Raw genomic sequence first — 15,846 nt, 5'->3', positions numbered from 1 at the left:
CGGAACTATGGGGTTGCACGAAGATACAGAGTCTCTAAATAGTGGAGCACAGTTTTTCGTTGTTAAATCTTCCAGCGAGCACTCCACTAACCCCAATTTACCTTGATTTTGCCCAAGGAATGATTGCCCTCCAAAATAGAGTGTAGACTCCTAACTTTTTGGCATCAGCTTAGGTCCACTCCAGTCCTAGAATCTTACCAAGTGGGCCTTAGGAATCCCCTCACAGAGCTACAAAAATTCCATGGCTTTGTGATGATACTCTAGAAATTGAATCTAGATCTATTTTGGTCCTCTCCCGATAAGCTTTGCAAGATTCCTAGGGCAACGTTAAAAGCGGATTTCTGGGAGTGTGTTTCTGTTGACACTGTGGTGCACTGTCAGATTATGCTCTCATTAGCCTTCACTGATTTTAAACCCTGTGCGCAGTATGAGCACACAATTGATGAAATTGTTCCCCCACTGGCAAGAAAACTTTATTTACAATTTGGGTATGGATCCTTACCTGTCAAAGCTTTTAGTAGTAAATGGCAGGAGAAGGGCGTTGCTTAAGATCTTAGACCACATGCAGAGGGAGTCCTGAATCACTTACTCATGTATTGCTCTTTTGCCCCTCATTCCATCGCCTCCGAAGGAAGTGGATTATATTCCTTTGTAGAAACGTTCGCACTAGAACGTACCAAGAGGTGTTTAAACTACAACAAACTGACACAAGTAGAGTAGTGGTCTTTGGTTTGGCCAAATACTTAATGGTCCTATGGATCAGACAACCTAAATATCTGTAACGCAGCTCTTACTAGGATAGCTCTCTACATTGACTGTGGAACATGGCACTGGCGTGAATTTGATTGCAAGCATTGTAGGCAAGTCTGGAGGAGAAGTTCCTATGAACCTTGCTCTTCACAAAGGCTCCGACTCCCTACACTGGACCATAGTGGTCATTCTTTACTGTAGTATCTTTGCCCATTGCTGGTTTGTCAAGCTCTTACACTAAATGGGTTATTGGCTTTCAGCCACTTTTTGATGTTTACATGTTTTCCTTTTACTGAAACTAGCATACACTTCACATTCCAGAATGGCATGGATGGCTACTGTTACTGTAATGGCCATTGGAGACTTATGCTGTGCTGCTGATCCTATTGGATTCCCCTTTCCCCATGCTGCTATTATGATGTACTAGGTTTTAGCTCTTTGGTCTTATATTTTAAATCTTTTTAGGGACATTCTATTATACGATAGCTATTTTCTTGAAAATATGCTATTTAAAATGGTATGTATTTTGTTTATGTATAGGTGATGCTTGTGTTGTACTTTTATGATCTCAGTGATCGAAATAAAGTTTTTGATGATTATGATAATGCTATCCAAGGCATGAAAAGAGGACTCCCTTAACTCCTCCTCCGACTCAGTCGTTTGCCAGGTTTGTACAGGCTGGAATAATTTGGGTATGGCCACACTATCCCAGGCAGGGAACCACAATGTTCAGGGCATGGGGCTCCCGGGACACTGCTACAATTTCAGACCCCAGTTGATGGGGTCTTCGTGGTCAGATCAACAGCTCTGGAAGGCGGGGGAAGCATGCCTCCCTCTTCTTAAAAGTATCGATCCTGTTGGATGGGGTCCATGGGGCCTGTCCAAGTCAATAGAGGTGTTCAGAACAGATAGAAGCAACTCCTTAACCTTTTAAGGAGCAGTGACGCAGGCGCACATCTCACAAGAGCAGAGAGCTGGCGTTTACACGATCAGCTTAAGTCTGACATATATAAACATTCAGTCTAGTCTCTATACCATATGAGGTATTTGAACTGAAATGTGCTTATGTTTAACTCTGGAATAGCAGGTTGTATTTGGCTAGTTGTGTCTCCTGGACCATAGGTCAACATGCAAGAAAAGTACCAAAGACAAAACCACACTACGGACAGCTCTGTTGAACTACCATAGCTCAGTTTCATAGTTTAGTACGCCTGAAGCATCTTGTTAAAACCACTCTTTCGCGCATACGGGTCTTGAACCTGTAATGAGGCAAGGAACCTTGAGTTTACTATCACTGAGCACACCAGTTTGGCCAAATTTGGCAAGTATAACAGCCTTATACAAGAATGCATAAAAGAGGTGAACAAGATCAGAAAGACTACACCGGGGAAAGGACTACGCTGGAGACGGCTCGCCATTGCTGGAATGTGGTAAGTCCATAGACCAAACGAGCACCGCTTGCTCATCAAACCCTTTTCAGGGTAGACTATCTAGGTGCAGCCCCTCCCTGAAATATTGCAGAGCGGCAATGGCACTGCCCTCACTTAGCTCTTGTTAGCACAGTCAACCCAGTTGCCGCCCCACCTGAATAATACTGCGCGTATAGAATGGCAATGGTATCATCATAAAAGAAGTATTGGTAATGCATTGGTTTCACTTATGTAACGAATAAAGAGCTGTTTTCATCAATCATCATCCGGGAGAAGGAAAGAGCTCCCTTACTGATAAAATGGGAACCGAGAGGATGTGGTGGAGCGGCCAGAGCTGCTGGCTCAACAGCTGGGGATCGCGGTTCGAGTCTCGGCGGTGTCGCGCAACATCCTTTGATTCGATGCAAATCACTTAATCTCTCCAGGTAATTGTTATAAAAATATTCAGCAAATAGTAAAAAGCAAAACTTTATGAAACTATAGTTCCACCAAAGCGGATCTTAATGGTGTTTCATAGGCAGGAAACTGATAAGAGAAGCAGATGAGGAACAAGCATTGGTAAATGCAGGAAAATACGCTACAGCCAATAGAAATGGAGATAAGGTAAGTGGCATGTACAGGAACCAATGAGAAGCCCGGAAAGACAGGAGGCGGGATGTAAGTCCCTTTTAAGTTTACATTAAAAACAATACATTTATCAAGCACAGCGCAAGTGCTGTGCTGGCCGATGTAAGGGTGCGGGTGGGATGATGGAGTTGGACGCAAGGGTGCACGGGGGATGGAGTTCAGTTGGAGAATTAGGACTAAAGTGGCCTTTATTAGTCTTGAAGCAAAACTCTGCATTCAAGTGCAAATCGTATCATGGCAGACAACTTTGTCAAGTGCTGTGAATTCTTTTAACTGCATGTTGTATGACTAGATGTTTAGTGTACTATGTACTGTGCAATTCTCCGTTCACCTGTATTTTGGGGTATTGAATTGAGAGGTACCTGCGATTGTGGGGTACAGGTGAAAGGCAAAGGCCACACTATGCCAGAGGCTTTCGAACGCATATCTCAATACAGAATCATTGACTTTATAAAGTACAAATAGTTCAAAATACATACCAGCTAAATACTTCAGTCGGTCATGTTGATTCTGAAAATTGCTGCAGCACCACTGCGTGCTAATTATGTTGCTCTAGTTCCTATATGATGTCAATCACACCAAAAACCGTGCTGCATGACAGACTATCAGTAGTTGGCGTGCCACAGATACCAACATGAAATAAATTCTATAGTTGGGGACGCGGAGAATGATTTATTTATTCAGTGTTTAAATAGCTCAAACAGGACCCAATTAGGTATCGGAGCGCTTCACAAATTCTATAGCATTATGATGCTGACAGTTAGTGAGATGAGTCCTTTAAACACACTACACAGCATACCTGTTAACTATTAAGTGGAAACGTTTGTACTTTAAAATTAATACATGCCCTAAAGATTACTAGAAATCAACTTTCTTTAAAATAGTAAGTGTCCTAAATATTACAACATATGACATTTTAAATAATCTATGTCCTAAAAGAGTACCTCATATGGTATTTAGTACATTGAACTGTACGTAGCAAACAGACTGGTTATAGATTATAGAGCGATATCTAAGAATATGAGTGATCAGATAGTGTCACTCCTGTAAATTGGAGGATCTGTTATGCTGCATTTAGGTAATCTTATAGAGTGAGCATATTACAGAAAATCGAAAGATAGTCGGTTAGTCTCTTATTAGTCCATTGATGTGTTTGGTCTGCTGTTGGTTGTGGGAGGAATTTGCTCTTAAGGAAGTTCTTAGCTTCTTTCTTGAATACTGAAGTGGTCAGGATTCTTCTAATGTTCGGGGTAAATGAATTCCATATTCTTGATGCAGCTCCCCGAGAACATTCTAAAGTACGTTCTCTTCTTATAGAAGAATGGGGGTCTTCTTATAGAAGAATGGGGTTTCAGTAAAAGATCTCTGGTGCCCCTGAGAAAATCTGCTTCCTCCAGCTATAGTAATTTTGGCATTTTGTAGTGTATCGTTTTGTGTGTGATCCATGCCACCTTTAGTTGGATTCTTGCTTTGTATAGCAGCCAATTTAGAGCCATAAGATGCCAAGTTATGTAAAATTTTCTGGAGCCTGTTATGAGTCTTGCGACTGCATTGAGACAAGCTTTAAGAGGAGCTGTTGAGATCTTGGGTAGTCCTGATAAAGTTGTTCAATCCTCAAGATGACTAATGCCTGGACTGCCGTTTTACAGTCTGATGTTTCGATGAATGGTTTCAGTTTTCTAAGATAGCTAAGATGGAAGCAGGCATTTTTTGCCATCGTGTTGATGTGAGTTCGCATGTTTAGGCTCTTATCCAGTGTAATTCCTAGAAACTTGGTCGAGTCTGCACCCATGTGGGCTAAAAACAAAGTGGCCACGTGCCCAGCAATAGTGATACCGGTCACGTACAAGTAAGTACTTAGCACTGCAACCATTGGACTCCAGGTACACATATTGCATACACAAAAGGCCAAACCAAGGACCGATATATTGATGTGAAAACTGAAAGAAGTAATATATCTAAGTTGGAAGTGATTTTTCTTTTAAATGTAAATCCTGAAAAACGCATGACTAGCAGGATGTCAGTTTCTCAAACACAAACAGCCTTGATTTATTCATCCCACAAGTTCCTAGACTTCTTTTCTCAGGAGATGCTGGTACCAAGCACATAACCTTGCTAGTAATGCCTGCCATCCCACACACATGCTTTGTTGCAGCAACTGAAATTTACGTCAGGGCAATGGGATTCATATCCAATTTAAACCTTTTTTCGCCCACAACTCAAAAAACAAGCTGCATTTCATTACATGTCTTTGCAGGCCTCGTGGTGATATTCCATTTGTTGACTCGAGGTGTTCCCAGTACTGCTTAGTAACTGGAGTGAGGGGGCAGGCATTATGCTGGTTTAGCCAATTTTACGAATCCCATACTAGGAGTATAATCATCCCCGGCTCTGTGGCCTTAAAATGAATCAGAATTGATGTATTCATGCCCTGCTGCTTTGGAAGCAGACTTACTGCTGAGTGACATGATCAGTTGTCTCGTGAGATGGCATCTCCATGTTAACTGAGGGCAGCAGCAGGGAGGGGTTGGAATATGTCCCCTTCTAATACAAGCTTTGGTAATGCATCGGTTTAGCCTATGTAATAAATTAAGAGCTTTTTGCTGGAAAATGTATCTGCACCTTGCCATCTGCTACCAGCCTTCAATCCGTCAGAAGCACTTTGTAACACTCAAGCCAGCATCTTACTAATGACTAAGCACTAAGCTGCTGCTACATTTTCTAGGATTTCTCTGCAGATATTGACGCTTTATTCCATTTTAACATATTTGTCTGCTCATTATTATATGTATTCGCTCCTTTACGATTTGCACTTGTAAAGATTTTAATTAATTATACATGCCATCAGCACTCTATCTTCTAGAAGCACTGTGAAATATTGAAGCCTAGCATCTTACTTATAACAAAGCACATTATAGTTTTGTATGTATGACATTTACTACTGCTACATTTTTTTAGGTTTTATTTGCACATATTGATGTTTCATTCTAGTTTAATGCATTTGTCTGCTCATGCTCATATGCATTCGTTCCTTCATGATCCGAACTTTGTAAATATTTTAATTAATTAGACAATAAACTTCAACTACTACAAGTTTAGCGGTTCCCAACTGTTCATAGAGCTATGCTCTGCAGCGTGGATTCAAAAAAGAGGATTATTTCTATGCTTCCTTTTGAAGACACTCTTATTATGCATAGCATTGTAGATACAAAGTATAAGAGAAAGGGTCCAGTGGAAAAAACTGCCAGAAGTTGTGGCAGGGCCAACTGTGGTAACAGGGATTGTGGCATAATGTTTGAGGTCTCTTTTCTTCTGATAAATGTAATATTTCGGTTGTTATTAGAAGGACTCCCAAGTCAGTAAGGGCTGGCCTGGGGGGTTTCTGAGCTCAGAGGTGTCCACAAACGCTGAGAACATTGGTCATTCTTTAGGACTGGGAAACAACCGGGCATGAAGCCACTGGCAGTCATTGCTAGAGGAGAACCACTTAATCGAGAAAGCCACTGACCTTTAACGTTATTGGTGACTAGGAGCTGTAAAATAGTTTTGACAGTGAAAGTTAACCAACAACAGTAACAAAATATTATTTTTATTATAGAACGTTTTAATGATATCACATTACAATACTTGGTAAACCAGTAATGTCTACCATTCTTTCTGAAACCTGACTAAGTGGAAGCTCACATGCAGCATTCAGATCCGAAGCAAAGAAACAAATGCAAAGTGAAATGCAGTTAAAATAACTAAAACAGCTACATATACATTAAACATGACCCAAAGTAAAGCTCTCCTTAATCATTTCGCAGTTTATCTATACGCCCATGGAATTTGCATAGTAATGAAACTAAAGGCAGGCTTTTGTTATTAATTACAGAATTTTTCCTTTAAAAAGTAACGTTTGTGCATCTTTAGGATATGTCTTCGTTTTTGCCGTTTTCATGTCCTTTTGGCAGGTTTTGCAATTAACTGCTTCTCTCTTTCAAGTTCCCTTTCTCGTTGCTGCTCTCGCTCGAGGTCATCCTTCTGCCTTTTCTGCTGTAGCTTCAGAGCTCTTTTCTAAACAGAGAATGCCACATCAAAACAATAATCACACAGTCACTGTTTTCTACTGAAATCAAAAAGTACTTCGGTGTGGGATAACATGGCAGTATTTTTCTTTAACAAAGAGTCAGGTTTGCACAATGTATGATATCATTCTACAAAACACCAAACACATGCAAATGATCATAAGGACAATAGTTACTAGCCTGACTGCTGATAACTTTTATAGGATTACATGCCTCTGACATATTGCCCATTGTTGCAGTTTTGAGGCAGGGAATCCTCGGTAGATTGATACAACAGTAGCAAAAATATGCTTACTTTAGCAGCCCATCTACCTCGTTAAATGTGCTGCCCAGTCTTAGGAAATGAGAGGATGGTTCTAGGCTCTGCCAAGAGGGGCCTGCTAGACTCCTAGCACTGGGGGTACACACAGTATTTCACCACATCCCCAACAGGGACAGGGGTGAGTTTAGTTAAACTGGGAACTAAACCAATACCGGAGACCTTTACCTAACATGCAAGTATTTTTTGTTCTTGTCCATCATTGGATCTTTCACTGAACCACATGCTTTAAAAATTGATAGCAAGAAGTGTTACCTGGAAAGCCAAGACAGTGAGAGCTCACCTTAAAGGGAAGAACTTCCACTGAACCGGTCTAATTCATGCTTATGATCTGGCATCAGTATCCACAACTGTTTACGTGAGGGTGTGGTGTTCTGCATGTCATTTTTTCCACAAATCTACAGCAGTGGGTATTGACGAGCAACGCATCAACAGTCACCATGCTTCTGCAGGAGTGAGCTGTTCTCCTGCTAGCAGAGATCTGTTAGCCTAAAGGTATCACAGGTGTATGCACCCCACATTGCATCATTCAATTCCTTGCTTAGACTAGGATTGGCCCCTAACTGAAGAACCCTAAGCAACAAATAATAGAGTAGATTAATTATCTCCTCAGTTTATCACATATAATAATGAAGGGCAGCCTTCCCTTTCAATGAACACACTACCTTCCTCCCTGGAATAGAAGCATTCTAATAGGTAGGTAGGGGCACCATCTGATTCATGTAAAAGCCAGAGGGGATGTCTTGGGTAGTTTCTATGCATTCCCCCGTTTTAAAAACCTCCACTAAATGTTTCCTCTGAAGATAAGGGCAATATTTCCCCATCTCTCTAAACACAACCAGCAAAGTTGTCTGCGCTGGATTAGTATTTGGTTCTCAACTATGCATGGGCCAAAGGTTAGGAAAAGACCACTAAAAGCACAACATTCATGCCCCCTGTGGGACACACATCTGCAAGATGGAGAAAATACTTGGTAGTTTTTTCATTAACTATTTGACAATAAGGGTGGAGAACAAATGGCCCTCAGTAGGGTGGCAGAACAAAGGTAGGCTTGTACTGAGGATTACTCCGGGCTTGATTCACCCAATTCCAAGAGGTAAGGGAATAGTTGAGCTGGCAAAGCATGCAATGAGTGGAGTCTCTTGCTTATGAACCATACCCAAAATCTCTTCCACTTTTTGGACATCTTCCCTGTTGGTGGGTGCTGTAGCTTAACATGCAATAGGTCTGGATGTTTAAAAGTGTCAATACTCCAACAGCTCATCAGCCAGGCTGCTAATTTCAAATCTCAGTTTTTACCTGGTTACAAATACATTAGAGCTAGACTACCCGTAAAGAAGAGTTAAGATGAAAATAATAAACAATGCTGTAAGTGGTGATATTTTGTCCTCTCATATTGTTTAGTCATTATAGGACTGTAGAATCAAGTATGAAACAGGCATTTCAGAGTAATAATAAGCCACAACAGTGGAAATACATTTAAGCTAAGAAACAACAATTGTTTTAAAAATAAGTCACGGGTTAAGAGACAGAAGATAGGAATTATTAAGATTCAGACTAATAGCTGCATTGGCTAAAGTATAATTAGGGAAACAATTGAAAGTTCTGCTATATTCCACATTTTACGGGCACCCCTTCAAACAAAGAAACTGTAATATTTACAAAAAATAATAATTGTTTTGAATTTTACTATAAATAATGCTGCATTTTGTAGAAGGCTACCAAGTCAGACATTAGTCAAAAGTCGATATAAGGTTGATATTATGAAAGTCGAATGGCAACAGCAATCTGAAAATCATTGAAGACCATTTATTGAGAACCTTGCAGAAAGAAATGATATCAATGTAATGTGCGATAATGCCTCTAAGGGACAATATTTAGTACATAGTTAGGGGGAGAATGTAAATCCAGGATATAATGTGTTTTTTAGATATACAAATACGGTTTATTTGATGTATTGCAATGATTTTGTACAAATTAGCTTGATGAACACCAAATAACTTTAAAAAAGCTTTAAAACAGGAAATGTTGTATGCAACTCAAAAATACTTAAAGTGGTAGCTACACAAAAGAAACTCAATAACTTTGTTTTGAGTAGGCACGGACATGACAATGGAGGGAAGCCCTAATGGATTCCTTTAACAAAGGGATCTCAGAAACATCATACCACTTAACTTTATGAGATGGACAGCTGTGAGGTGTGTGGTTCACTCTGATCAGCGAAAGGGGTTGCAAAGAAATGGCATATGTGGATGCAGGTGTGGAATTAAGGAGTCCAGGCAGAAGCTGAAGTTCTGCCTCTCTGTGGCCATTTTGGAAAATCGGTCAATGATGCGATGTAGAAATGTGTTTGCCATAAAGCACAGCTAATGCTGTGAAAGACAGGAGAGCATTGCATGGGATTTGCACTATGACAACTTTGGGGAAATTCACTAGGACCTGTGAGCTTCTTACCCAAAATTGGCGCCACAGTGCTTGAACCAAGACGTTGAATAGAAGAACGAGACTGCTGAGGGGAAAATGTCCTGTCGTAATGGAAGAGGACTATACCTGCGACCCCTGTATATTGGGCTCCAAAAGTTAGAATGCTCTAAGAGCCACAGAAGCTGGTTTCCTGCTAACCTCCGAATGAGAAAGAGGGGTCAGGATGCACCTAGGAGCATCTACTGCTGTGACTGCCTTTTCCCAGGATTGAGAAGAGAGTTCAAAGGGACTGGATCAAGAACATGGCCCTAAAGAAAACCAGTAGGTCCAGCTCAAACTTGATTTTGGGCTTTTGCCTGTAGGATGGGGTTCTCTCAATTATCCTGTTTGTCAGTGCCAAAGATCAAGGCCCTGTAGATTTATAGCACCACAAATGAAACAGAGTACGTTTGTTTTCAAATTCAAAACTATGAGTGAGCGAAACTACGCTTCAAAGACAGGCATTTTGTCAAAAACGAGTACACAGCTGTCTCCTAATGTCTTTTGTGAATCAAGACAACATATTGTGTGTAAAATCTTCTCATCTCCTAAAACTGCTTTAAATGCACAAACATCCACACTCCTATTTTGAATAACACCGATCCCTACATTACATTTGCTCAATATTTTGTAAATTTATTTAAAATTGGTTTCTTTGTAACTAAATTGGTTTGGAATCTTATCAGTATTTCGTTCTGTTATGTTACTGGATGTTCTGCTGTCCACACCCCAGGTCAATTTTCTCTGAGGAAGATGTTTCTTCTATGACAATCTACCAAGAGTTAGCTCTTGACTCTTCATTTTGCTTTTGTACTAAACAGGTTAAGCCGTTGGGACAAGTGAAGCAACTTCATTAGTATTTCTGGCTTGATACTAGTATCTTTGAGGCATCACAATCTGCCATGGTCTGGCCTTCCTGCATTATATCTGTAACTTCCTATTGAAGGGCTTAGCGCAAAAAGACCAAAAGGTTTTCACCTTCTGTCGCTAGGAAATCTCGCCGTAGGGGAGCTCTCCCGATCGAGCCTCGATCCTCATGTATCCTGTGTGTATAACCTGGAAATTGAACATAAAAACATAGCGACTGTGTGAGAAGTTGGCCTGATATATGATGGCACTAGTTCTAGTGTACACCTTGTATCAGTCCAAACAACCCTTATGGTGATTGGTTGTAAAGTCAACCTTATAGACCAGCTATCCTAGTGGTAGCATGGACAAGAGCAGTCTTAGGCTAAATTCTGTATGGCATGTGAAGCCAGCTGTTATACCATTTGCAACCCCTTGAATACCAAATGAAAGGACACCACAACAGATATATTATAAAATTAGAATGTATTAAATACACTCAGCACGCTTTATGAGATTCGAGGTAAGTACAACACAGTCTTATTTAAGCATACATAAGTCACACAGGTAAGTAATACAGTTAGGCCCTAGGGGCCACGCAAACCATATACTAAGTAAGTGGTATAAGAACCACTGTCACGAACACAGGTTAGGCCTAGGCAATCGCTGGGGCTACACTATCCTATCAGTTGCTAGGCAGTGGGAGGCCCACGGGATTCAGGAGCAGAGTGGAAACACTCACGCGTAATGCGTTAAAGTCGATAGAAATAGTAGTATTTAGAAATTAAGAGTTTTAGGACACTTCGGAAGGAACTAGGAGTTAGAGACTTGGAAACTAGACACTAGGATAGTCAATACCCTTGTGAGCACCGGAGTACTCAAGTTACCTAGCCTACGGGCTGCGGGTGCATAGGTGTGAACTTTCGTCGGGTTTCGTTGTCGACTCCTATGGATGCCTGAAGAAAAGATGCTGACAGGCAGTCAGTGAAGAGTGTCTGGTGGATTCCAAGGATGGAATCAAGAAGGATACCTGCAAGCAGAGGGGACAGAGTCTAGGTCACCAGCCAGGAGCCGGGAAGGAACCAGGAAGGAACCAGGCGATGATGTGGAGATGCAGGTGAAGAGGTGAAGCTTGTCGCAGCAGCCACGGCTACCAGCAGGCGTCGAGGACGACCAGAACCAGAAGGCGAGCTGTCCCACGAGGGCTTTTGCTGTCGGCGGCGTCGATGTCGAGTTGGGACACAACAAGCCTTGGCAAGCACAACCCACGCAGAATGAAGGATTAGCTTCTGTTGCAGACCAGGAAGGCCTGAGGTGCTTCTCTTTCACAGGGACGCAAGGGCCAGTCTGGAGGAGCCAAACCAGCGGTGGAAAGTTAAAGCTTCGTCGTCACAAAGGCTACTAGCCAACGGGCAAGCAACTGGACAGACGCGTCGAGCAGGAAAATGCAGAATTGCCCCACGCAGAACTCGCGGAGTGTGGAGGGCTGATCTTCAGTGCAGATGGTGCTCGGGGTTGGGGCTTCTCAATCCCCAGAGCACAACTTCGAGGATGCCTCAGAAGCTGCGCTGGAAGCAAGTAGCCAATTTTCCCAGGTAGCCGGTCCCACGTCTCTCGTTGCCTCCACGGATCTCAGCTTTGCTGTGGATGTGGATCAGGGACGAAGAAGTCTGGAAGTCAAGGCGCTGGTCGGGCTCTGCAGTCGGTTCCTCGTAGAACGTTGAGCAAAGCAAACGGCAGGTCGCTTGATGGTGCCTGTTTGCACAGGGTGGCCACTCCTTGGCCACAAGGGAGATTCTTCAGTCTTCTTCCGTAGTCGAATGTCGAAGGTCCAGAGTTTCTGTTCAAGTTTCAGTTGTCAGGATAATCCAAAGTCCTCGGGACCCAGCTCCCACTCTTATACTAATCTGGGGGGCTGGGTTACCTGCTAGGTCCCTCCTATGGGTGGGACCAGGGAGGGGGGTGGTTACACCCCCTTCCCTTTGTCCAGTTTCGCGCCAGGACTGGGGCTGGAGTGCCCCAGCACCGGTTTGAACTGGACTATGCATGGGACACCTTGTGTGCCCCAGGCAGTGTCTCGTTTCATTCATCCCTCCCTGCCCCAATACACTAAGGCCTTTCTAGGGTGGTGCTAGCACCTCCCAAGGCAGGAAACCTATTGTCCAAGCCTCCCTCGCTGGAAGGACTCCCAGCAGCAGGAGGTCAGACTCGTGTCTGTGGCAGCAGCATCCATTTTGTGATGCTGGGGCTCTGGTTAACTTTAACCGGGTAGTGGGTCTTTAACATGTCTTCTCCCTCTAGAAGGGAGGAATACTATCCTCACCGCCAGAAATGGGGTGGGGGTAGTATTCCAAAGTGTTAGACACCTTACACGACATGTTTCGATAAAGCCAAACCATAGTTACCATAACCGCAAGGATTATAAGGCACTTTAAGAGTATATGGTAGGCGATATCATAGAACAGCTATAAGGACATGGTTCCGAAAGCTGCAGACAGGCTCACCTCATGCTACAGCACCATCTCACATGTTACCAAGCACTCTGCCTTCAGGATTGTTAAGGCCTGCCATAGGAGTGACTGATAGGTTACCCATGTGTCTATATATAAGGTAGGTATAGGAATACTACACCTAAGCAAGGGGTGATTACACAACCTTGCCCCAGCTGAGTGATCAGCCAGTTGTGTCATAATGGAAGGCCAGCCAGGGGTGGCATAATACATGCTGCACCCCTGGTAGGCCTAGGGTACACCTATGTCCTGGGTACCTAAGGTACACTGTACAGGGCCCTAGAAGGTGATCCTTACCAATTGGGTTATGTACCTAAAGTACATAGTATGAATTTAGAGAGAGAACAGTTGGGCTGTGGGTCTGATTAGCAGGCCCACAGCCACATCTAAGTCGAAAACCAGTGAAGCAAAAGCAAAAAGTGGGGGTTAACATAGAAAGCAGACCCTACTCTCCTACACAACACCCCCCCCCCAAACTTAGGGACATTAAACTAACCTTGACCAGTTGAGTCTTCATGTTCTAAGTGGAAATATCTGGAGAGTCCATCTGCATTGGCATGGTCAGTCCCAGGTCTATGTTCCACTGTGAAGTCCATCCCCTGTAGGGAAATGGACCACCTAAGACGTTTGGGATTTTCACCCTTCATCTGATTTAGCCACAAGAGGGGCTTATGGTCTGTCTGAATCTTGAAGTGAGTGCCAAACAGGTATGGCCTCAGCTTCTTCAGGGCCCAAACCACAGCAAAGGCCTCCCTCTCAATAGCTGACCAACGTTTCTCTCTAGGGGTCAGCCTTCTACTAATAAAAGCAATGGGCTGATCTTGACCATCTATATTCAGTTGTGAAAGAACAGCTCCCACACCCAATTCAGAAGCATCTGTCTGGACAATGAACTCTTTGGAGTAGTCTGGACTTTTCAGAATAGGTGCAGTGCACATGGCCTGCTTCAGGTCATCAAATGCCTTCTGACAGCTTACTGTCCACTGAACTTTCTTTGGCATCTTCTTAGAGGTCAAGTCATTAAGTGGTGTCACAATGGACCCATAGTTCTTAACAAACTTTCTGTAGTACCCAGTCAGGCCCAAGAAACCTCTGACCTGAGTCTGGGTAATTGGAGGAGTCCAGTTCTTTATGGTCTGGATCTTGCTCTCCAGTGGTTGAACCTGACCCCCACCTACTAGGTGGCCCAGGTACACAACCTTGATCTGCCCTATCTGGCACTTAGTGGCCTTGATAGTGAGGCCTGCCTTTTGCAGGGCCTCTAAAACATTCCTCAGGTGGACCAGGTGATCCTCCCAGGTGGAGCTAAAGACAGCAATATCATCAAGATAAGCTGCACAGTAGTCATCCAGACCTGTAAGGACTTGATTCACCAACCTTTGGAAAGTGGCAGGTGCATTCTTCAAGCCAAAGGGCATTATCACAAATTGATAATGTCCTCCTGGGGTTGAGAAAGCAGTTTTGGCCTTTGCATTCTCAGCTAGTCTGATTTGCCAGTAGCCTGCTGTCAGGTCAAATGTACTCAAAAGCTTGGCAGCTGCCAATCTGTCAATGAGCTCATCTGCCCTAGGTATTGGGTGTTGAACAAGACAAGGGTTTAGACTCTAGTCAGTAAGGCCGTGCCTTATAACAGAAGTAACAATAACAATGCCAGTACTGATGGGTTAATTTACTCCACTTTCTTATGTGGGAACATTTCGAAAGAAAACAAAATGCACGAGGGACCTTTTGTTTCGTCGATTTAATCAATATGTTTATGCGTTTTGTTTTTAATTTCACCAAAACTTTTTTTTATATGTATTTCCACAATTAACATTGAGCTAATAACACAAAATATTTACTGTACATAAATAGACACATTCAACCACAGTCGTATCAACATTCACTCCCATACCACACTGGACAGTCCAGAACCAAACATAATAAGTATTAACAAACAATCTAAATCCTCTTAAAAGACACAATTTACAATTTGGCCATTGAAAATGATGTATTCTGTAGAGAACAATATTGAGGGTTCCAAATGATTTTTTGGATTCATTAGGCCAAAAAATTAGAGGTCGACGCGTTTCAAGCCCCTTCTAGTGCGGGGGCTCTCATCAGGACCTGGGAGCTGAAAAGGAGAACACAAAAGGACTCTTACTAGACTACTTCCACCTTTTAATGCAACGGCCTCATTTTAAAAGAAGTGAGTTGTACCTGTGGATGAGGTGTCCACCAGATCTTTTGCCGTGTAAAATCTAAGTGAAAAAGGTTAGACCCAGAATTAATCCTACTAAGTCGTGTAACCAAACCAAAATTCAAAAAACCACCAACCATACATGTGACATTTATACTGTTTGACTTACGTGTATAGATGATGGGACAGAATGAATCTAAAAAGGGGGATGAAGAAACGATGTCAGATCGTAATTTTAACAGGCACGGGATTTAACAATCAATCGCCTGTGGTGTGTCAGATGCGCTGTATGCGCGGCTCAGAGGTAAAAAGCCTACCTTGAATCTACGAGTTGTAGGCACCAATCTGTTGCTTTCGTCGATTGTCATGCGTCGCTGGGGGTCGCGTAACTAGCGGTCTAGTCGCTGCAAGAATCAGACAAAGGAGTATGTGTCAGCGAAGTTGCCGGCCGCCAAAGGCACAAGTGTGCTGAGAATGATTGAAAACGTCTTCGTACCTTTTTCCGTATCTTCTCACGCTTCAAACTCGGAGGGAATCAACTTCCGTGTTTGTGTTCGAAGTCACGTGTGAATATGAACTTGTGTCCCGCGCAGAGTGTGTTCTGGGAGATGTAGTTTGAACTGTGTTGGCCGTATATGTTGGGACGTGTAGAATA

The 15,846-nt window shown here is 42.8% G+C and overlaps 1 protein-coding gene across 1 annotated transcript in view; it reads right to left on the bottom strand.

Moving 5' to 3' along the window:
- Positions 1–6,375: 6,375 nt before the first annotated feature.
- Positions 6,376–15,846, bottom strand: part of BLOC1S6 (biogenesis of lysosomal organelles complex 1 subunit 6) — a 218,271-nt gene continuing 208,800 nt past the window's right edge. The window contains exon 5 of the mRNA XM_085644238.1: positions 6,376–6,863. Within this exon, the coding sequence (XP_085500364.1) occupies positions 6,744–6,863 (120 nt within the window). The 3' untranslated portion in view covers positions 6,376–6,743. The remainder of the gene's footprint in view (positions 6,864–15,846) is intronic.

Source organism: Triturus cristatus, chromosome 3_1, assembly GCF_964204655.1.
Source record: "Triturus cristatus chromosome 3_1, aTriCri1.1, whole genome shotgun sequence".
Classification (NCBI taxonomy): Eukaryota; Metazoa; Chordata; class Amphibia; order Caudata; family Salamandridae; genus Triturus; species Triturus cristatus.
Note: the sequence above shows the minus strand (reverse complement) of the source record. Positions and strands in the feature narration are given on the sequence as shown.